At 62.3% G+C, this 23032-nt stretch overlaps 1 protein-coding gene across 3 annotated transcripts; it reads right to left on the bottom strand.

Moving 5' to 3' along the window:
* Positions 1-5063: 5063 nt before the first annotated feature.
* Positions 5064-22243, bottom strand: SMTNL2 (smoothelin like 2). 3 transcript variants are annotated; one of them, XM_032321334.1, is made up of 8 exons: positions 21906-22243; positions 14434-14518; positions 13711-13953; positions 13064-13136; positions 12133-12297; positions 11357-11474; positions 10879-11030; positions 5064-5957 (listed from the first exon to the last, which is right to left on the bottom strand). In XM_032321334.1, the coding sequence occupies exons 1-8, from the start codon at positions 21930-21932 to the stop codon at positions 5831-5833; spliced, it is 990 nt and encodes a 329-aa protein (XP_032177225.1). In that variant the 5' UTR covers positions 21933-22243; the 3' UTR covers positions 5064-5830. The 3 variants fall into 3 exon arrangements, with proteins under 3 accessions (XP_032177225.1, XP_032177223.1, XP_032177224.1); XM_032321332.1 differs by lacking the exon at positions 21906-22243 and adding an exon at positions 20933-21435; XM_032321333.1 differs by lacking the exon at positions 21906-22243 and adding an exon at positions 20933-21435 and having other exon boundaries at positions 13064-13133.
* Between the last annotated feature and the right edge of the window lie 789 nt (positions 22244-23032).

Genomic DNA, 23032 nt, shown 5'->3' with positions numbered 1-23032 from the left:
GGGGCACAGGACAGCTCTGCCCTGTGGACGCGTTCAAACCCTGAGTTTCCAGCCGGCAACCTTGCTGCTGAGAGATACCGGCACGAGCGTGAACCTCACACGCACAGGCCGTGCTCTGCAGACGGCGGCCGCACGCTCCCGAGGGAAGCTCACAGCCACACATGCACCGGAGGACCCCACGGCCGCGCCGTCCCAGGGAGGACACCACTGCACAAAAATGGGAGGCAAGGTCACAGAGAGGATGCGCCAAGAGAGGAAACACCACGCGATCTGCGACGTAAAAAAGGATGGAAAACGGGCGCCTGGGGGGCTCAGTTGTTAAGCCTCTGCCTTCGGCTCAGGTCATGGTCCCGGGGTGCTGGGATCGAGTCCTGTATCGGGCTCCCTGCTCTGCAAGGAGCCTGCTTCTCCCTCTCCCACTTCCCCTGCTTGTGTTCCCTCTCTCACTATGTCTCTCTCCACCGAATAAATAAATAAAATCTTTTTAGAAAGAAAGAAAGTCAAAAACAGGTATGCATTTGCTTCTTGTTGTGGGAGGGGGAACAGAGGGAAAGACAGACATGCGGGGTGGATACACCAAGAGCTAAAGCAGACCAGTGGACGACGGACGGGAAGAGAAACACCCATCAATGCAGCTGGGACTTTCGAGTTAGGTAAACAGTGTCACCTCCAGAAAATGAAACAAACTAATGGAACCAAACCCTCGATTGAATACAAAGAGAAACAAATGAACCTAACCACGTATCCAATTCACAGGGGGACTTCAGAGAGAAAACAAGTGACGCGAGTAACTTTGAATCCAGTGTTCTGTGCCTCAAATACAAGGAGTAACTGTGAGTCCTTGAATCCCATATTCGACGCGCCCAGAGGCCACCTCTGGGCGGGCGAAGGCTGCGGGCATCGGCTTCAGACCGTGACCCTTTGAGCTGTGCCTCGTAGAAGAAATGTGTCCCAACAGGGACACTGCTGGGAATCAGAATGTAGAGCGGAGCGTGAGCACAGAGCGGAGGGCAGGACAGCAGGACCGGTGAATCCCGCAGTGTCAGATCTGAATCGAGGGACTGCTGTCCCTGAAGGCGTCTTGACACCGACTGTCCTAGCTATGGTCACCGAAGGGGCCTCAATGCAGGACACCCAGAGCCGGTGTCCTGACGGATACCTAGGAGCTCCGGCTGAAAGAGGCCGGGATTTCTCCAAGCAATGCCTGAGTCCAAGTTCAGGTCAAAGGTCAGCCCAGAACACCATCGAGGGAAACAGTGAGGTGCTTGGAGATGGGCGGGGACACATGAAAAGGGTTCCAGAGCTGTTATCTGCCAGTGGTTGGAGCCTGAAACACGCCAGCACGAGGCCGAGGACTACAACACCATGAGCAAAACCAAGGAAAACACCAAGAATTTGTGAGTTTACACAGAACCTAAAAATTGCCATTTTCGAGGCCAGTGCAATTACCGATGATAAAAATCATCTGTCAAGAGCCCAAAGGTTTTTGGTGCAATCGGCCCTCCTGCGGGCACAGCGCAAGCCCACGGTGTGGGCTCCTCACATCCTGCCATGCTGGGTATACTTCTCCCCAACTGGTGTCCGCTGGGGGTCCAGCAGGTTCCAGAAACACCCAGCGTGGGGCACAGCCCAGGTTCCGCCAAAGGGTCAAATGGAAAACAGGCAACAAACGAAATGGCAGGGACTGTTCTGAATCGAGACGTGAAGACGCAGCCACTGAATGTCGTGCGTGAACTCGGATTGGACCCTGGAGTTTTTTTAAACTTTTTTTTTTTTTAATTTTATTTATTTGACAGAGATCACAAGGAGGCAGAGAGGCAGGCAGAGAGAGGAGGAAGCAGGCTCCCTGCTGAGCAGAGAGCCCAACGTGGGGCTCGATCCCAGGACCCCAAGATCACGACCCGAGTGAAGGCAGAGGCTTTAACCCACTGAGCCACCCAGGTGCCCCGATTTTTTTTAAACTTTTGAACAGCCACGAACACCAAGTGGGGATGAGTGGAGAAATGCGAACACGGCCTGTTCACGTGACTTTTTTGCGTGCATGTCTGATCTCTGACGGGTGCTAATCTACCGCGTGCAGAGGGAACGTTTATGCTCCCAGTGGGTACGTGTTCAAGTCTTCGCTGGTAGACCTTATGACCGCACGGCCCAGCGAACCAGAGATAGAAACACGCCCATGGTGGAGTGTTAACCACACAAAGGAGCTCACTCGTTCCCCCAACTCTTCTTCTGACATTTCTGCAAACTCGAGGTTTTTCACAACAGAAGCTCCAGGAGCAGAGAGACCTCTGATACTCCGGGACACTGAGGAGGAGAGGAACCTTGGGCCTCTGCCCCAAGCCTTCCGTGAATGCCACGCAGGGAGGGTGTTGGGCAGCGTGGGCGGCCCGTCGGCAGTGCACGGGTGCAGGGAGACTTCAGAACTCCAGCAGAGCGACACGTTGTGAAGACGCGGCCATCTGCTGAGTTAGCCAGCCCTGGGGAAGGAGCTAATTTTAGAGGGGAACCCAGAGGTGAAACACCCCATTCAGACAGACCTGCACTGACTCCCAAAGCCTGCATCAGCCTGGGGTTGTGAAGCCCCGATGTAGGAGACCGAGAACAGAGTAGCACAGAGGAGGGACAGATACAGGAAAGAAGGCCGTGCCACAGACCAGGAAGAAACAGCCAGTGAGACAGGGTGGCGGGGAGGTGTGTGGGGGGTCAGGGACACCAGGAAGAGGGTCCAACCCTGCCAACAGCACTAAGATGTCAACCACACCAGGGATGCTTGGGAGTGATGACCGTGTGGGCTTATAAAAGACAAGTGTGCAGCCCTGCCGTCGCAAAGGCCCTGCATCCGCCAGAAGGATGGCTGGGGGCACCCAGAGACACCCAGACGCTGCTGCCCCCCCCCCTCCACCACCAGCCCTGTCGCCTGCCCTACTGGCTCCAAGCCGGCTTCCAACTCTTTGTCCCACCTGGTCCGCATGTCCCTCCCACACAGGCTGCCGGGATGCCCAGGAGAGCACAGCCTTCTCGCTCCCACCTCCCCGGGGGTTTCCCCCTGTTCAGCGCTTTCTAGGGAAGAGGCAAGCACAGGCATTTCTCATGGGCACTTTCAGAAGACAGTAAATGTTGTTTGACACCAAAGCAGGACCAAGAACTAAGAGACAAGAGATCAAAGGCTCCAAGAGCAAGGGAGATGGGACAGATAACCACTTCCAGAATCCTCGCCACTTAGCAAGAGCCCGTGATCAACAGGGGTGCAGAGGAGAGGGTAGGCTAAGAGGAGGAGCACGGAGGGCTCAGGCTGGCCATCAGGTCACCACCCATCACTGGTTCAAGAAACCCAATCCCAAGCTGCTTCGGTTGGGTCGGGAAGATGTCCTATCCCACACTGACCAACTTTACCCACATTTTTAGCTGGCCCCCCCCAACCGCCCAGAGTCCCACAGACCTGGCATGGCTGCAAATAGGGCCCCCTTCTTGCCTCTGGTTACTGGGCGCCTGCCGTGGCGGCAGGGGAAGCTGAGAACGTTCCACATCTCGCACATTTGCGAAACTTGCTGGCTTTAACAAACTGTTCCCCAAACACCTGGCCTGTACGTGCTCCGCTACCCAGCCTGGGCTGTATCATGTTCGGAGACCTGACACGCTCTCCCCGCCTTGAGAAATGACCCAACAGCTGTCAGAGAAGCTGAAGCCCATCTCGGCTCTGGCGAAACGCTCACATCGTGGAAACACAAGCCTATTTGGTCAGACTTAATACGTTTTACAAAAGCCAGGTGAAGGACTCTATCTGGAAAAGCAGGAGAATCTTAGAAGCACTCTGAGAAGTAATTTTCTCCGGGGAGGAGAAAAAATGTAGAGCCACGGGCAGGGCAGTGGAAAGGCAGCTGGATTTGGATGTCACAGAAGGGAACGTTCACGTGACCTTGATCTCACGCCGGGCTCTTCGTGTGTCCTCAGGTGTCTTTGTCCTAGAGGGAATCGAGCTGAAAACCCACTAGGTTATAAGAGCCGCCAAAGGCCACAGAACAGCTCATCACGGAACCTTCCTTAAGGACAGCCCGTCTGTACCACTGAGCCTAAGACAGGAAGCATCCCATGCCTCCAGCGTAAGAGAAACTGCTGCTTACTCCAGCAGCATCTGCCCCGTTGGACGTGCGAAGGTGCAGGGCCGTGTGCGCCTCAGGAGAGCTCTGGCTCCCGCGTGTGAACGCTCGGTAACAGACAGAAACGCTTCACACAGAGCCCCAGTGTCCCAAATGGGCTCGAGGCTTAAAACCCTAAGCTGCAGTTTGGGAAATAAAAAAATAAAAAACAGACACCATATCTCTGCTAACAGGAAGGCTGACTGTCCCGGGTCTCCAAGAATGAGAGAGAGAGAGAGAGACAGAGAAGCTCCCACTGCGGGGAAAACCAAAGGACGGAGAAAGACTTCAGCCCCAACTGGCAAATCTGCTGAGCTTCTGCTCACCCTCCTGGCAAGTTCCGCTGTGTCCTCCCTTGCACCCCAGAGAGCTCCTGCCGTGTCCCCCCTTGTGCCCAGAGAGCTCTTGCCCCCCCCAAACATACAAGGACCACGCATATGAGCCTGAGGAGGCACGCAGGCTTTGGCGTTTGGAGCTTGTCGCATGAGCTCAGGACCTATCAGCTCCTTAGAAAGCTAGAATTCTAGAAGTTTGTGCCTAATATCCATCCCAGTTGGGAGAAGGTCTTGAATAAGCTAATGGGTACATGTGGGGGCTCTACAGATGTTCTGTGAGAACCTAGCACAAACAGCTGTGCGTGACCCAGTGCTCCCAATGGGACGGCAGTGGAGCCCAGCCATGGCTGTCCCTGGCCCACCCATCAGCGCCCAGAGAGCGACTCCCAGTTCTCACTCACGCAGCAGCAGGGGCAAGGAAAGACGTCCCAACAAATGTCCAAACATGACTGCCAACTTCCCGGGCGGTGACGGAGAAACAGAGGCAGACTCGGGGTGGGGAGGGGATTCGGGCAGAGTTTCATGGGAAATGCAAGCAAAGATCTACCGTCCACAAGGCCCGTGTCTCGGAACAGAAAGAACAAACCGCGAGTGAAGCTGGACACATCGTTTTATGGACAAACAGGCAGCGGTACAAGCGCAGTGACTTCCATAGATACCTGCAGCAAATCCCCTTAAAAATGTGAGTAAAAACTAGCTCTCTGTGCAAAGGGCCTTGTCCTCCCCCAAAAGCTTTAAGGTCCTGAGAGCGCACTCTTAGCCAGATGCTCGTGGGGCTTCCCGGGCAGGATGGGGCGCCTTGGGACCAGGCGACAGCCTTCCCGTCTCCCCAGAGAGCCAGGGTGACTTGAAGGTCATCTGTTGCCTAGGACCTGGGAGAGATTAGACAGTTTCTTCCCAAGACGCGGTCTTCGTGTCGGGCTGCTGGCGGAGAGTCCCCCCGGCTTCCTGGTAGAGGCCCAGAGGGAGGAAGCTACGCTAGTGTGGGGACAGAGAGAGCTCTGGGTATGGTCATAAAACACACCTGGCGACCTGCAGAACGCCGTGAAGCCAGCATATCAGAGTCACCTGCGGGGAAGCAATCTCGCATTCCAGAACCCACAGGCAAGCCTTTTACTGGAAGGGAGATCATCACTTAGCACCAATCGCACTCTGGTAGCCCTCCCTCTTCTGGGAGGCCCCGGCCGCACCCCAAGCACCGCACAGTGCCCATGTCGAACGGCACAGTGGGCCGACGGCTGCGTGGCATAGGACAGCGACACTCTCACCCAGACCGCCAGGGTCGCCTAGCTGGGGGAGCGCGGGCGGCCTCTCAGTCTCCTCCCAGGGCCGGCCCTGGCCAGCCAGGCCCCGCGGGCTTCATTCAAAGCGACGCAGGTGGTTGTACAGTGACTGGACGTAGGTGAAGACACACATGGGGTCCGGCCTGTGGCCCATCACCATCATGTCCTCCACCTCGATAAGCCGCTCGCAGTTGGCCAGGTTCCTGAAACACAGAAGCCCTGTCAGGGCAAGGGTCCCGGCCACCCGCCGGCCCCACAGCCCTGCCGACAGAACACCCCCCACCCCGCCCCGGGCCTTCCCAGGACCCGGGAGACCCCGGGGTCCCTCCCTCCAAGGCAGCACTGCCTAGACCCCGCATCCAGGAGCCACCAAGTCAATCCAGATTCTCACGTCACCAGACTGCCTTGATGCACACTTCGGTGAAATTAACGTTCCCTCGGAAATTTCACTAAACGCACTTATAAGTTTGAATCTGAATTCTATTAGTGGTCTTTTAACACTTGTCTGAGACCCACGCTGGGAGACACGGCCCACGCCCGCGAACGTGCCCATGGTTTCACAAAGGTGCCCTCTGCCCCCGAGATTTCCCCCAGATGCTGGTTTCTCACCCTCCTCCACCCTGCTTAACTCAGGCACCCCGTTTCACCACCTGCTGGCTGACGGGTCCCAAGGCCAAGGCCAGGAAGTGGCCTACGACCCCCTCATGGCCTCCAGGTCCCCGGGGCCACACACACTCAGGAACACTGGTCTAGCCTTGGGGCCCGGTGTAGAGGGGAAGCTGGGAGTTCTCTGGGCTGGAAAGAGAGGGGTCTCCCCGCTGTCCCCAGCCCCCGGGGCAGCACCCACAGTGACAGGGGTCAGCGCCAGTCTTCAGACTGTCGGTCCCTCCAACCGCTACCCATGCTGCCCAGGGCACGGAAATCATGGCACCGACTGGGCTCAAACGCCCACACCTGGTGCTGTCAGCATCCGTCCCTCTGTGGTGGGGCGGGGTTCATGGTCCCGAGGTCCCCGCCTCCTCCCCCGTGAACAAGTACATGACTGTCAGGGTTCACGACCTGGCCCCTTCTTTACTGACTTGGGGTAAGAAAGACACTTCCCTTCTCCCAGGCTCCGACCACCCTGCACCAGGCAGCGGGGCTCTCTGTGCCCCCAAACAGCATGGTTAATTAACACTAGCGGTACTTGTCATTTCTGTCATGGCGCTCAATTTAAGGAGCATGCACGTGGACGGGACAGCTGGTTAGAATTTGGACTCTGAGCAGCTGGGTTTGGAGGCTGGCTCTGCAACTCGTGCCCCCATCCCATGCTGGTACCCCGGGGCCGGCGGGCCAGTGCTGGTGCCTCCCATGGCCCTTCCCTGGTCCCACGCCCGGGACTGGGATACAAGCTCGGGGCCCTGCCCTGCATGCTGGCCGGACACCAGCCTCCTCTCAGAACCCAAAGATCAGAGTGAAACACAGACATCTGTCCTGGGGCCCACTGCCGCCTCCCCCTTGGTTTGGAGTGGGTCCCTGTGAGGGAACCAGTGGCTTCATGAGGTGATGGGGGGCTTGGTCCTGGGCAGGGCTCCGTGGTGTCCCTGGAGGGCCAGGTCGGGGCTCCGTGTCAGTGAAGTGTGAGCTCTGACCAAGGGCAGGCCTGTGGGGAAGGGTTTGCTTTGCTGGTGGGGAAGCGTTGCGAACCCAAGGCCTTCCCACCTCAGCACGTCTGCCGGGCCATCCCCCAGACACGGGGTCCATAGCCCCCAAGTTAGATGAGAGCCATCTTAAAATCCTGACTGTCAGCCTGGAAAGAGAACAGAGTGCCAGCCCCCAAGCACTGGGGACAGGAAAGCAGCTCTTTCTGCGGTGGCCCTACTCGGCTGGCCCTCTCTGCCCCAAGGCCAGGAAAGTTCCCCTCACACGTAGGCTTTTTCGCCTCTGCGTCGTTCCTACCTATCCGTCCCACACGTGCATTCTCAGCCTGACTTTTCCCCACATCTCCTGCCAGAAGAGAACCTTCCGAGAACCTCCCTATCGTGTCTTTCTACAAGACTAAACAGCTCGAAGGGCACCAGGGACCATATCTGTGTTGCTTCTAATGTCCTCCCTGCCTTCTTACCAGAGGGCGCCCAGAACGGCGGCATGTTCCAGCCCGTGCAGGGAGAGAGTGCTGACCCCTGTCTGCACTCCCGAGGCTCCCACCACGGGCAACACTGCCCGGACAGCAGGGCTTCCCCATCAGGGTGGCGGTGAGGATGGGGATAAGGCCTCCCTGGCCTTCGACGGGAAGCCGTGGGCAAGGTCCCGGCTCCCCTGCCAACCACCAGGGCCCCAGGCCCCACCCCATCAGCCACCACAGTCACGTAGAGTCTCCTAGGAGCTGAATGAAATTTCAGAACCAGAATATGGTAAGAGGAAATGATGATCGGCACTGAGTTTTACAAAAATACATGAGTCTCAAAATACTCGAGGCCCCCCTGGCTCTTTCTGAAGAGCTGAGGCCCAATGGACACATCCATAAACCGCTCTCGTAAAAGGCGACACCAGCTCGCTGCAAGAACTCAGACACCGTAGACGCGTCCAAAGGATGAAGGACGACCATTTTCTAATGAGTTCCCGAGGCCGCACTCTGCCTGGGGCTGGTTCCGACTCTGCCAGTCCAGCTCTACCCAGATCCTCCATCAGCACGGGCTGGCCCAGGAGGGACGTGGAGGAGGGGCACGGGGTTATTTTTACTTAAGGCTTCTCTAGATGCAGATGCCCAGCGCGGGCGACCGCCTCCCAACTGGCTTTGGAGACACACGGTAACCGGAGAGAAGGACACATTCCCCACAGGGCACGTGGGAGCCGCGGGCCACGCACCCGGCCCTGGGCCTGCCCTGATCCACGGCTAGGGGTGGGGCTGGTGTGCAGAGGGGGCCCCGGGTGGGGGTGGGGTGTAGAGGGGACCCCCCCCCACCGTGCCCCCACCCACCGCAGCCACCTCCAAAAAAGGGCTGGCGTTCCCGCCTTCCAAGCCCCAGAGGCCTGTCCAACAAGGGAGCTCGCGCTGCTGTCAACACGGAATTGCTGGCATATGAGGCCGCAGGAGTCTCTGGGCCGTCGGTCCCCTACTGGGACGAGGGGCAGCACCAACCCTGGCCCCACACAGGTTCCCGAGCCTCCGCTGTGCCTCTCTGGCTCTTGCTTGTGGAAGGGTCTGGAAACGCTCCCTGATGGGAGGTGCCCCCGCGTCCGAGGAGCCCGTGTACCCTCCATCGCACCCCACCCGCTCCTGGCCAGCCTGCTGCCCACAGAACCAGGTGACCCAAACTGCACCTGTGAGGTCACCTCCCACAGGACCCCCAGCGGAGACCCCTTCCCAGGCCCTGAACAAGCTGCACCCCCGCCCCTCAAGGCCGCAGAAGAGCCCAACAAGCCCCCTACCCCCGGCCACCAAGAGCTCAAGGCCAAAGGCTGACCATCCTCCCCTCCCCCGTCACAAGCAGGCTCAGGCCTCAGGGAGGCAAGGCCAGGCTGCGGCCCCTCCGCCAGCCCTGGGGTGGAGGAGTGAAGAACCCGGAGCGTTCGGCATTTCACCCCCAGGCTGGGAGTAGAGGAAAAGTGTGTCCAAGTCTAGAGGCTCCAGGAGCCCACCCCTCCTGCGGGGAGAGCGCAGCCTCCGATTGCTCTGGCTCTGGCTGCGGGTTTGGGGTGGGTGAGGGGGGCAGCACTCCCAGTGGCCCAGGGCCCCTCTCCCCATTCCGCCCAGCCTGGCCCAGGGCACGGCCCCCTGGTCTTGATGAAAGAGAACCCCGGGGGCCGCATGCGCCCCACACACTCCAAGTCTGCACTTTGAGAGCCACCATTCCTGGGCTCCCACCAGCGAGGCGCCCTCCCCAACACCGGCCAGCCCCCTTGGCTCTGCTTCCCGCCGTCTGGGTCCGGTTGCATAACACACTCCCTCCAGAGCTGCTTCTGTGATTAGGATGACAGCTACACCAAACAGCCAAGAAAGGGAAGGTTCTGGAAGGATACACGGAGTTCCTGGGACCCCGAGTCCAAGCGTGTCACCCGAGACCACACTACGGGGCAGTACCAACATTCCGACAGCTCCGCCACGAAGCTGGTAGCTGCTGTCTCCATCATGCCCCCCGAGCAGGAGCTGCCAGCAGCCCCAGAGAGCTCCAGCCCCTCAGCTCTTGGTGGGACCCATGGAACCGTCCCTGGCCAGGTCCAGGGTCCAGGCCTGGCGTGAGGCCTACCCCTGCTCAGGGCACTGGGAACACACAGACTGCTGGGGCCTGATGTAAGCAGGCACAGAGGCTGCCCCGCGAGAGAGAAACGTGCCCTCCAGGAAACTTGGCTTTGCGGGGGGGCTTCTTTCCCTCCGACCTTCTGCCCCTTAATTCCTGGAAACTGAGCATCTGGTAGCCCTAAACATCCTCCACTGTCCCCAGGCTGCCCCACCCTCTGCCCCCTGATGGTGTCCAGCCAAAGGAGGCCCCAGTGTGAGGACAGAGCCCTTTCCCCCAGCCCCTGCCCACCGGCCACTGGGAGCTGGTGCATCTACTACTCTGTCCCTGCAGCCACTCTCCAGCCCCCCGAGAACACAGGCAGACCAGCCCAGGGAATTGCCTGCACCCCCACTGGAGCCCTGATGCCCCACGTGCCACCTCGAGTCAACCACCACATCCCAGACAGGAATCCCAGACGGGACACCCCAGACTCTGCCCCACCCAGCCTCCTTGCAGAGAGTGGGTCTCGGGGAAGTAGACAATTTCGTATCAGATGCCAGGACAGCACTAGAGAAGCATGATCGACTTGTCAGAGAAGCTCTTAAGATGTCTCCCAGGCAGACCTTCGATCTCCTGCTCGCCCCAAAGCAACGGAATCTCCCCGCCCACCCCGAAAGAACAGGTGGGGTGCCCTGGGAGACCCCACCCCGCGGCCCCCAGACCACACGGCAGGGCCAGGCACCCAGCAGGAAGGGCAGGTGCGACGAGCCAAGCGGCAGCTCCACAACGAATCTGGGCGACCCCCCAGACTAGTGTCTCCCGGGCGGTGCAGGAGGTGAGCAGAGTGGAGGGCCTCGCACCCAGCCTGCCTGCGGCACCCCCACCCCAGGGCCGACGCCCCCGTGGGACCCGCCATGCTCACTCAGCCATGGTGAAGGCCAGCTCAAAGTTCTTCTGCCGCTGCGCCGGGCTCAGGGCGCCGTAGTCAAAAGCGTCAGGGAAGAAGGAGTGCACCAGGGCGCAGAAAGCCATCCCGTCGCTCCAGCTGGAGGAGAAGTTCTGCAGGTCCACATGCTTCCAGGCGGCCAGGGGTCAACACAGGGAGGTGAGTGGGCGCACGGCTCCCCCACAGGCTGCCCCTCCCAGCGCCCGCCAGGTCAGCAAGAAGTCACAGCCACCAGACCCCAGCCGGTCAGGTGCACAGGTCCAGCCTCAGGAGCCCCAGGGTTTCTGAGCACGTGCTGTGGGTGGCCAGCAACCCCCGGGGAAGGCCAGGACTCCAGCCCACCCCTGTGTCCCAGCCCCAGAGGCACCCTGGCCCCTGGGGAAGCCGGGACTCCAGCCCACCCCCACGCCCTGGCCCCCGAGGGGACCCCGGGCTGGGGCGGAACCCAGCTCACCTGGTAGCCAAGCGTCTTCTTGCGACACCACTCCAGCAGGAGCTGCTTGATGCTGCTGGCGCTGGCCACCCCGAAGCTCTGGGACCGCTTCAGCTTGGCCCGTGCCTCGCCTTTGCCCCTGTGCGAAGGGTGCAGCCTGCAGGGGGGCCCTCCTCCTCCTCCCCCCAGGCCCGGGGCTCCCCGGTGATCCCACGCCCCCAGGAGCATGTCCCCTCCGGCTCTGCTCCCCCAGGGAGAACCTCCCTTGACAATGTCCGCAGGTCAGTCCTCCCTCCAGCCCCCAAGTTCCTGTCTATACCCCAGCCTGGAAATCAGGATGCCCGAGCCCTCAAGGCCTGAGGCCGCTGCCCGCAGCTCCCCCTTCCCTTCATCCCCGCCACCCTGAGGCCACACTCACTGCAGGGTTCCTTCCTAACCAGAGAGGGGGTCCTCATCTGTACCCCAAGAACACTCCCTAGCAGCCGAGATCGGTCTGTCTGCCTCAGCCTCCCTCCCTGGTGGGAGGCCGCCGGGATGGGAGGGGGCGTCCTCACCACACAGGCCTGGCCCCACCCTGCACACGGCAGGTCAGGCTGACTGCTGGATATCTATGCAAACACCAGCTCTGTCTCTGCGAGGGACAGGGTGCCCACCACCGTTCCCCTGGGAATCCCTGTCGTGCCCAGAAACCAAGGGAGGGTGACAGAGGGCCGCCTGGGGCACCCCCAGAATGGGCAGGAGAGGGGCTCTCGTCACGGGAACAGGGCCGGGCCCCACTCTGGGTCAGGTGTCCGTACTTGCCTGCAGTGTCCTGCTCCCACTTCTCAAACAAGGCCTTCCGGGCCTGCGCCCCCGACGTGCGGGGCAGTGTCTGCGACCTCACCAGCTCCCTGCGCCGGGCCTGGGCCGTGGCTGGCGGCGGGGGGGATGGGGGCGACCGGGGTGGCGTTGCCAGGGGTGGGCTGAGGAGAGAACCACGTGTCAGGAACACCAGGCCCCCAGGGCCTCAGCCCCCCCACCCCCACCCCACAAGTGACAGAGTGACGGAGGCAGGGGAAGCGGCAGGGACAGAGGAAGCCCCGCAGGCTCCAGGCCCACCCTGCCGAGCTGGTTTGGGATCCAGCCTCTGTCCAAGCCGCACACCCAAGAGAGCAGCCCCCTCAGCAGGTGCCAGGTCCTGGGGCGGGCAGGGCGGGGGTACCCCAGACCAGCCTCACGGGGCCCAGCCCGCCCACCACTTGATAAGACCCTCTTTGTTTCCTCCTCAACCATGTGCCAGAAAGTCACAATTTCCCTTTATGATTAGAAGAAAAGCTGAGCCCCACCGCCCCCATCCAAGCTCCAGTGTCAGTCTAGCTGGCCTGGGGGAGCCAGGAGGAGGCCTGCACCCGGGGCGGTGGGGGGGCCCACACACCTGCCGCAGCCCAGGGGCCTCTCCAGGTGCCTCCTCCATCCCGAGCAGGCGGCGGGAACCACCCAGCGGAGATAGCCCGGCCAGCGGGGTGCAGACTGCCTCCCTCCCTCCATGCTCTGTGGGCCTGAGATGACCCTCCCAGCCTCGCCAGGCCCTGATCTGAGGCATCCACATAGAAACAGCTGCCGCCACGTTTCTCCAAGCAAGACTGTGCAGGGGGAGAGCTGCCCCGCCTCCCCGGCTGCCCTGGCTCTGGACCCTGGCTCGCCTTGGGGAGGCGGGGACGAGACCCCGCTGTGGCCATCCCGACCCACCTGTCGCCGTCCCTGCCTGTCAGTGCTGCCACATAGCCGGCACCAGACCGCGGGACACAAGGGCTCTTCTCTGCTGGACGAGGAGAGAAGACAAGTAGGCCTGGGTGCAGGGAGGTCCCACCGCCGGCCCCTCCTGGCCCCAGCATCTCTCCCGGGACAGGAAGTTGCCCCAGGCTCCCGGCCCCACCTCAGCCAGCAGTTGAGGGACAGGAAGCTGGGAACGTAAAGCAAGGACACAAAAGGGCTGGTGCAGGTCCCCACCCTGCGTTTGAGGGCCCAGGCCTCCCGGGCCGCTGCATCTGCAGCAGACACTTCATTCCCAAACCCTCATTCTGGAAGCCCTGCCCCGGGACCACCACCGACAGCCTGACCACAGGCCAGACCCGGGGAAGCATGCCAGACTGTGCAGGGGTGCAAACCACCTTCTCCCCGCAGCTCCACCTGATGACAACCATGGGGCGTGCCTCAGTCAGACAGGGATGGGCCGCATGGAAGGGCCAGGGGAGGGGGTCGTGGTGGGGGCCGGGGTGGGGCTGCAGTGCCACCCCAGCTTTTCTGGGTCTCTTGCCAAGCACCCACCTCTGCGCCCTGCCCGCCCTCCACCTTGGGGTGGGGTCTGCCCCCAGGCCCTGCTCTCCTGCTCCTACCGCTGGGACCGGGAGTCCAGGCCATGGTGGGCTCACTGGGGCTCAGGCTGGGCACCCCCAGGACGGCAGCAGACGTGGGTGAGAGAGCTGTGGCCGAGGTCTCCCCGGAGAACCTCTCCGAGACCCGCGTGACGGCTGTGACGGGCTGGTGGGGCAGCCGCAACGAGAGGCTCACGGGACGTGGCTTCGGAGGCTCTGGTGCCGGGAAGGTTTGGGCAGTTTCCGGGGGTCCTTCACCCAGACCTGGAACACGTGACCATGGGGGCAGGGGGCAGGTCAGCCGGGCATCCAAGCCGACTCAGACGCCCCAGGAGGACTCTAGCCTCCCTGCACCTCCCCTCTCACCTCCTCCGGGAAGGCCTCCCTGACCTCCCTCTTCTGCAGACACCTCAAAGCTCCAACCAGACTTTATGTCTGTTCCAAACTGCCCTCAGAGCTCAGTAAGCATGAGCAGCCCATCAGCCACTGCACTGCTCGCCGCTTGGACGAGCGCTCAGCCCCAGCCGCACTCCTCCGGAAACAGGGAGCTCAACACCTCCTGAGAGCGCCCGTTTCCCTCTGTGTTTAGAAAGCTCTGCTTCACCCTGAGCAAAGCCACCCCCTGACAGTCTCTCTAGCTGCTGGGGTCCGGGTTCAGGTCCCCTCCCAGCCAAGCGCTGGCCGGGCACAAAGGCAACCCACGCCCCCGCCCCCCCCCCACCGTCCAGTGCCGTCGGCCCCTACCTCCCCCTGGCTGGTGCCCGTTCTCGATGACGTCCGAGGCTTTCCGCGCCTCTGGTTCGCCGGCTTCGTCCTGGTGGTCCAGGCTCTGCAGAGACACACGCCCGAGGAGGCCCCATCAGGCAGGGCCCGCTGCCCCCCCGCAGACCACTGTCTAAAGGGCCCCCTCATTCTGGGGCCAAACAACCCACACGTTTGAGAGGCAGCCCCGAGAAGATACCGCAGTGGGCCCAGGTCCCACGGCAGGCTGGAGTACACCCAGCCCCCGCCACGGAACCCCTGGGGTCCAGCCAGGCAGACGTGCCCAGAGTGCCAGGGACAAAAGGTAAGGAGCCATGTATAAGGTGACCCGGCATTCTCCAGACCACTCCCCAGGCCCCGAGAGCCAGCACCCCAGGCCGGGCAGGCCCGTTCGTGCTAGCCGGGCCTGCCAGCCAAGGGCTGCCAAAACCAGAAGCACAAGGTCCTCTGGGCCAACGTCGGGCACGGGGCACCGAGGACTTTCATTAGACCCAGAGCTATGACATGCCCAGGTGCCCAGAGCGGGGGGACTGCCTGGTTCCTCGGGGCCCCTTCTTCTCTCCACACAGCAGCAGAGCCGACCCCAAAAGCCCCTGGGGGCCTGGTGTCCCAGCCGCGCCACCGACCGCCATGCTGCTCGACTCAGATCAGCCCCTTCAGGTCTCCGTTTCCCTGCTGGAGGCGGAGGCAGCTCCACGAGTCCCCTCTGAGCGTCCCACAGGCGTCAGGACCTTTTTCTGGGCCTGGTGCTTAAACCAACGTTCTTCTGCCTCCCACAGGCATGCTAGCCTGTTCGACAGAACCCAGGGGCTCAGAGAAGGGGCCGACCTTGGTCACACGTGAGGACCCCCTGACATCTGTGGCTGGGGGAACATTCTCCTCCACCGGGACCCTGCCCTTCTCACAGGGAGGGTCACGTGGAGGCCCAGACCCGGGGGTAGCCTGGCAGGAAGGGGATCCAGGCCGACCACTACCAGGCCTCTCCTCAGGGGCCACAATGGGCACCTGGAGAGGCTGACCGTCCCCTTCCCCGACACTTCCAGGCTGTCTCATGGTCTGCAAGGTTCCCAGACGACTAACAAAGCCCATCCCGGGCCCCGGACTCAGCTGCTCCCACAACGAGGGCTAGTGGCGGCCACTCTGTCAGTCGGGGTCGGGCGGGTGGGGGACCCAGGACCTGGAGCACACACCACCAAGCCAGCCTGACAGTCATGCCTCCGGCAAACTTCCTCCAGCCCAGTGGGCCTGGGAGGCCTTCCCAAGCCAAGTCTGGAGTAAGCCCGGCAGACGAGGAGGGGAGGCCATTCCCAGCAGAGCGACTCATGTCTGCAGAAACAGGCTTCCACGCACAGAGCACTCCGATCCAGCAGCAGGAGACACACCGCGCAGCCCCTGGTGCTGGCCCCGAGGGAGGGGACACAGGCCCCAGCTGCAAAGGCAGGACCAGAGCTCTGGGGGGAGGGAGAGAAGGTGGAGGGTGGGGAGGGACGAGGCCTCTTCAGAGCCTGGGCTTTGGATCCTAGTGGAGAGTGTCCAGGAGGAAGAGGGGAGTGTCGGTGGGAATGGAAGGATCTGGGTCTGGGATACATGGAGTGTAAGGTGAGCCTGGGGCAGCGGGGACACGAGGTCAGGAGACGGCTTGGGGTCTGTGCCCGCAGCTGAAGAGGAAGGACGGAGGACCAGGGGGAGCAGGAGTCCTGCCTCCCCAGCACAGCGGAGGAACAGACGCCCGGGGCGCATGGGGCCTGGGGTGGGGAGAAGCAGCATCTCAGAGGGGAGTAGCCAGACAGGCAGGGGGAGGTGGGAGCATGGGAACCAAGGAGGCAGGTGTGCCACAGCACCCATGGGTGGTCTGGGGTCAAGGAGAAGGTGGCGATGAGCTCTAGACCCTTCATGCTGGGTTCACGGAAGAAGAGCTTGCTGGTGAGCTCAGGGACTGAATCGGGCTGGTGGGGAGAGAAGCCGGTGGAAACGCTGGTTGTGCCAGGAGACAGAGCAGTTATAGGGGCTCTTCCAGGTGGATGCGGTGGGACAGGGGACCCTCTGCAGGTGGGGTCCGCAGAAGTGAGAAAGGCCAGAATTCGGGTGACCCCTCAGCTCCTGACTCAGGAGGGCGGGGGAAGGATCAGGCCCCCTTGCGGGTGCAGTGCAAAAGGCGGGGGGCACTTGGGAGCACCCGCAGAGGCACCTGTGGGCTGATCTGAAGCCAACTCAGCAGGGGGAGGAGAAACAACCCGTCCACCCTGAACCCCAGCCCCCACCTGTCAGCAGGGCCAACTCCGCTCCGGGGTCTCCATGTCCCCCCACCCACCCTACTCTGGTCCAACCGGTGCCACAGGTCCAGGTAGGAGCCTGGAGGGACAGGCTGATGGTGAAACCATTTCTTAGGAATGTGGGTCTTTATGGGGGGGCCCCCAGACGCCTGCTCCTGCACGTCGCAGGTCCCCCACCCCTGTGAAGCCCCAGGGAACCGGCCGCCACCACCAGACAGGAAATGAGCTCTGGACCAGCCAGATTCCCATCAAGGGGTCTCAGCCAGACTGCAGCCAGGGTGGGGGCCGAGCCCAGACCCCCCGGGTCCCCTGCCCCTCCCTCGAGGAAAGGGCTGTGCTCTACCCATGTCCCAGGCCAACGGACTCCTCGGAGCCCACCCTCCACCCCATCATCACACGACCCAGAAGCCTAAATCCCTGTCCTACTATAGGCAGCGGCGGACCCAAGGTTTGGGACCCAGGTCTCCCAACCCACCTAAGACTGGCCACAAAGTGCTCCAGCCTTCCAGAAAACAGAGGACAACTCAGCATGAACTTATCCCCGGAGCCTGGGGCAGGATGGACCCCTGACCCCCACTGGACCTAAGTCTAATTAGGGAGAGGAAACGGGGGTAATGATGGAGTAAGCTCCCCAGCAGGACCTCTGTGCACCGAGCCCTCAAACCAAGGAGCTGGGCTGGAGCGAGCCCTTGCCGAGGTCCCCAAGCACACCCTGGGGCCTCCAGCTGGCTCTCCCAGCATCGGGGTCAGCCTGCCTCAGCCCCATGGGGAGCCCTGGGGACAGGAACTGGTCCTGCGGAGTTCCCCACCTGGGCTCTGTGTGACGGGGACGGAGGCCCCTGTCTGGGAGTCCAGGGCTGAGGACATTCATGGGGGCAGGGCCGCAGGGCAAGCGATTTCAGGGTCTCTGGGGACAGTCCTCTCCCTGGGAAGTTTGGAAACACTTTTAGGAGGGTGGGCACATTTTGGGTGTTCTCCTTTCTGCCTGACCCTCCACACCCTTAGCCCGCAGGCAGCCCTGGAGTGACCAGCGCGCCCCCCTCTAGGACTGCTGCTCCCCCCTCCTTCCCCCACACTCGGTTCTCAAGACTCCGTCCCAATGCGGGCCTCCCGAAAGCAGCGACCTCTGCTATCACACAGGCGTCTGGGAGAGGAAGGCAGATAAGGGAGTCTGGTTTCTCTCGTAGGCGGGCCTGGACCGAAGCTCCCGGCAGCTGTCCCTGAGGGCCTCTCCCGCCACCACCTCGAGAGAACGCCGTGGCTCCGGCTCGGCCCGGAACCCTTCCAGGGAACAACTCCGGCCTGGCCTCAGGCGGCTGCCATCCACCACAGGCCCCTGCCGGCGGATGTCGCTGTTGAAGAACCCAGTCCACCCAGCACAAGGGGCCCACCCAACCTGCCCAGCCCCATCCCCCTTGGTTTAGATACAGAAAAAGGCCAGAGGATGTGACCAGAGCAGCTCCCATCTGCTCCAGGGACTGGGGCCTCCTACGGGAAGTCCACCCTGGTTGCTCCCACACATGTCCGGCCCTCTCCCTCCTCTCAGACCTTCCCTGGCTACAGCTCTGTCCTCTCACTACCTAGCAAGGCCAAAGTGTGTGCACTGGGAAGTAGATTAACCCACTCTTCCCCCATTAGGTTCAGGGTCCATTTCTACGCTAAGTAGGACCCACCTCCAACACCTACAAACCCCCAGTTTGAAACAGCAGAAAGCAAAAGGCTCTCTCAATCTGGCTGATTACAGAGGGGTGGGGTAACCCGTAATGGGACCCTCCCCTCTTCACACGGGGTGTGAGAGACAAGGGGCAGCCCCGTGCCCAGCCTGAAGCCAACTCCCCGTGCAGGACGGGGCACGCTGTGTGGGCCAGACCTGCTCGTTCCCCTACATGAGCGCACATGAACGTGCACGCGGCTCCGCACAGCCCCTTTTGCTGCCAGCAACGGGTCCGCGCTCGTCAGCAGTGGAGACCAGCGCTTCTGAAGCCAGGCAAGGGGGAGCTGCGCCCCCCGATGGAACCCCCCGTCCTCCACCCAGGTATCAGTGATGTTCGTCTTTCTGAGGCCCGCAACCCCCATTCCAGCTGGGTGTCCGTCCCCATCCCTGAAGAGCCACAGCGGCCCTGCTGGCCCGTGACCCCAGCCTTGAGATTTCAGGGTCCCTGGCATCTCCTGCTCATCACCCAGGGCTCCTGCCTCACCTTCTCCTTCTGCCCTGCAGCCCTCCCCCGCTGCCACCTTCAACGGCCAGCTCTGGCCTGGTGTCTCCCTGATGTCCACCCTCGACTGCCCTTGGCACCCCAGATCTGTGGCTCCACCTGCTCTGGGACAGCGTCCCCTAGATGTCCCCCAGACCCGCCCATGCAGCATGACCCCAGCAGAGCTGTGACCCAGCAGCTCCCCGGGCAGGCTCCTGTTTGTGCCCAAACGCCACCTCACCATGCGGACTCCCCCTTTCAGACCTTGCCCCAAGGCAGCCCCTGGTCCCCATGCCCCTAGCCCTGCCCCCGTTCAGGCTGTCTTCTCTCCTGGGGCTGTCCCACCTTAACCCACCCTGTCTCCAGCCACCCTCCACCCTGCCATCCGTCCTTGCAGGAGCTTGCAGATGGCTAGTGGGAAAACCCTGTCCCTCTCTGCCCGGCACCCCTCACCCACCACCCCCATATCCAAGAGGACCAGCTCACCTCTGGCCGATTCCCACTGAGGCAGATGACTGGAGAGCCCCCTGACATGTGTATGAGCAAGCATGTGCACATGCACGCTCATCTACGCATGACGCAGACATTATTTTTCTGAAACCTCGGGCAGCTGCTTCCATTGAGTGTGTGTCAGAACACAACTTCAAAAACGGCCGATGACACAGTTTATTAAGCACGTGCGAGCTCACAGTGGTGACTGTATGCCATGGATGTATCGTGTTTTGTGCTCATGGGACAGAATTAACTGTATCTGTACTTGCAGACACTTTGCACAGATCACTGGCCCGCCTGGGGGCTCTGCCACCCCCCATGGTTGAGGAAGGTCTTGCCCCCAGGGACAAAGCCTGGTTCCCTTAGCCAGCACCCAGAGGGCCCTCACAATTCACCCTCCCCCTCTCACTCCCATCAGGCTCCCCTCTAGCCAGGCAGTGCCTTTGGGTTTGCCGAGCCTGCGTACACAGCCCCGTCCCACCTCCACCTGCCTGAGCAGCGGCAATCCCTGGGCCTCCGTCAGGCACACAGGCTTCCCGGGATACCCACTGGGCAGGCACATGGCTCTGGCTGCCCGTACACGGTTGGCACTGCGCCATCTGGGGTCATCTCCCACCCAGCTGGGACGTCCTGAGGCAAGCGCTGAGCTGATCCCCCTCCGTCTGGCCCCGGGGCGGCAACCCAGCCCACACAGGAGATTGACTGCATGAGGGACTGAGCCAAGGAGGGGCAGCAGGTGCAAAGGGCTCAGACCCAGACCCTGGAAACCCAATCCCAGAGCACATGCCTGAGCAGAGTGGAAAATCCCACCTAAGGGCCACTGCACACAGCATGGAAACATTCTAACCTGCCTCTCCTGGAGGCCCCGTGCTCAGAGAAGTGACTGGTCCACACACACACACACCCCGCCATGAACTCCCTGCTGGTCACTGACCCCACGAAGCTAGAGACTGCTCAAGGCTGGTTTCCCCGGATCCCTTAACCCCCTACCAGTTCCCAAATGAGATGACCCCAGCCACATCGTGTCCTCCTCGCCTCCGGCTCACACACACAAGGGGCCTGAGTTCTCAGTCTGGGTTAATTAATAACGTGAGCCGTCAGGCCTCAGTGAGCGGCAACGCGGGGGGCCGTGAATGGAGGTGGGGGTTGCTGACCATTCGGATACGCCCGCGGCGAGCAGGCGATGTGGAAATGGTCGGGGGCCCTAACTCAGCGCCTAAGCCCTTAGCGTCACGAGACAAAGGGGAGAGGGAGACCAAATTCTGGGCAAACCAGGGCCTGGTTCCAAAGAAAGGAGGGGGCCCGAGACAGGTGCAGCAAGCAGGCTTCTCCGACCCTCTCCCACAGCGGAGCGCTGGCCGTACCCCCACACCGAGTCCCAGCGGCCTGCGGCCCGCGGCCCCCAACCCAGCAGACGCGTGCGGGCGGGCGTACGCACTGGCGGCGGAGGGGCGGCCCCGGGGCGCGCAGCCCCACGCCCCCGGCGCCCACGCACCGGCGCCGGCGCTCCCCGAGCCTCACCTGGCTGCGGCCGGACAGCGAGAAGGTGGCGTGGCTGGCGAAGCGCGCGGTGCCCAGGCGGGGCGCGCGGCCGGGGACCCCGGGCGGAGGGCTGGGCGTGCCCGGAGTGCCGGCCGCGGGGGACGGGCCGGTCCCCAGAGCCTCCACCTGCCGCGTCAGGCGCTCGAGCTGCGCCTGCAGCCGCTGGTTATCTCGCTGCAGGTCGGCCACGGTGCGCGCCAGCGGGCCGGCTAGGCGCAGCGCCTCGGCCACGCGCCGCTCCACGCCGCGCTGCAGCCCCTGCATGTCCTCGTGCAGCGCGCGCACCGCGCCCTCCAGCGCCGCCTCGTAGCGGCCCAGCGCCTCCCGCACCGTGCGCGCCTCCTCGGCCTCGGGTCCCGGCTCCATGGCCGAGCGGAACGCACGGGGCGAGCGCGGGCCTGGCGGGGAGACGCCGAGATCCTCCGCCGCTGCGGGCTGCGACTGGCCGCCCCCGGGCTGGGCTCGCCGGAGGGGCGGTGGGAGGGCGGGCGGAGGGCGGGGGGCGGGGCGGGCCCGCGAGCCCCGGGACTGGGCGCCGAGCGGGGGCGGGGCCTTGGGGGCGGGCCCCGGGCGCACGGGGTGGGGCGGGGGGTCGCGGAGGCGCGGATCCAGGCCCTCCCCGCGCCGCAGTCCCGAGAGGCTGGGGGGTTGGTGGGGGGCGCTCCGGTTCAAGACCATCCCCCGGCGACCCCGGAGGAGCGGCGTGCGGCCTGGGCGAGGGGCGGCCGCCACACCGGAAGAAGGCCTCGACCCCCAAGTGGACTTTACCCTGGGGACCACAGACGCGGGTTCTGCGTTCCCTTCGGGCTCTCACCCGCCGGGCCTGGTCCCGCTGGGGGTGGGGACTCCTCTGAGGGCAGCAGGAGCCTCCAGAACCGCCGTCCCGACCCTCGCCCTGTCCGGGTCCCTGCCCTCTCTAGGCTGTGACAGGCTCTCCCGAGCACAGACTCACCTGGCGGAGCTCTGCCTGCCATCTCATGCACCTGTTGTTAAGACCGGGAGCTGGAGACCCGCGAGAGGTCCCCTCCCAGCCCCACTCTGTGTGGCTCGGTCTTTGTGTCCTCCTCGCCTCTGGTCAGAAGGGGCTCCAGGCTCCCCAAGGGGCCCCTAGTGGGGGATCCTAGTAGGGGATCCAGAAGGTGCTGAGGTCTGGCAGAGAAGAAAGGGAGCACCTAGGGTGAATCTCCAGATCCCGGATGAGCAAGTTTTGGACTAGTGGGCCCTGTCTCTCCATCAGTCTCAGTCAGGGCCTCTACTCACAGGCCAGGGTTCCCAGCACTGCTCCCTCTCAACACTGCTTTCCTGCCTGAACCCAGACATTCCTCCCTTCCACCTCCCCCACCGGACAAGCCTCCCGAGAGAGGGAAGAATGCAGACAGCTGTTGCTTCAGGAAGACCAGACTGATGATGGGCAAAGATACTCCGAGTTCCTGTGTCATTGTCATCTGCTTTAAAACAAAAACGGGGCGGAGGGCGCCTGGGGGGCTTAGTGGGTTCAGCCTCTGCCTTCGGCTCGGGTCATGATCTCAGGGTCCTGGGATCGAGCCCTGAGTCAGGCTCTCTGCTCAGCGGGGGGTCTGCTTCCCCCTCTCTCTCTGCCTGCATCTCTGCCTACTTGTGATCTCTGTCTCTCTGTCAAATAAATAAATAAATAAAATCTTTTTAAAAAAATAATAAAATAAAAATGGGAACATCCCATTCTTTTCCCAAAAACCTTTGGGAGCCTTTCCTGACTAGCCTTCTCCTTACTAGGCCAGGCCCACCTGAAGGAGGCTCAGTGGCTAGGCGAGCTCAGCTTGTTGCCTCAGGAGCAAGAGGTCTGAAGGGCTTGTGCCTGTCATGTCAGGCTTCCAGGACTGTGGATCAGCCTGGCAGATGCTGAGCCGAACTCGGATACCCCCCCACCCCGCCCTTGCTCCCCTCCACCATGGGGACCGGAAGGAATGCTGGGTTACCTAATCCAAGGAGCCTTCCAGCAATTATTTCATGAGAAAGTCAAGTGCCAAAAGGCGTGCATGTTTCATGTGTGTGTGTGTGTGTGTGTGAGAGAGAGAGAGAGAGAGAGAGAGAGAGAGAAAT

Source organism: Mustela erminea, chromosome 18 (assembly GCF_009829155.1).
Source record: "Mustela erminea isolate mMusErm1 chromosome 18, mMusErm1.Pri, whole genome shotgun sequence".
Lineage (NCBI taxonomy): Eukaryota > Metazoa > Chordata > Mammalia > Carnivora > Mustelidae > Mustela > Mustela erminea.
Note: the sequence above shows the minus strand (reverse complement) of the source record. Positions and strands in the feature narration are given on the sequence as shown.

Bases quoted from the DNA above. Each gene is read 5' to 3' on its own strand.
- SMTNL2 (XM_032321332.1), bottom strand. From the start codon at position 21,319: ATGGAGCCGGGACCCGAGGCCGAGGAGGCGCGCACGGTGCGGGAGGCG. The intron at 14,519-20,932 runs GTGAGGCTCGGG...GTGTCTCTGCAG, and splicing joins CGCTGTCCGGCCGCAGCCAG to AGCCTGGACCACCAGGACGA. The intron at 11,031-11,356 runs GTGAGCTGGGTT...GCCGCCTGGAAG, and splicing joins AGAAGACGCTTGGCTACCAG to CATGTGGACCTGCAGAACTT.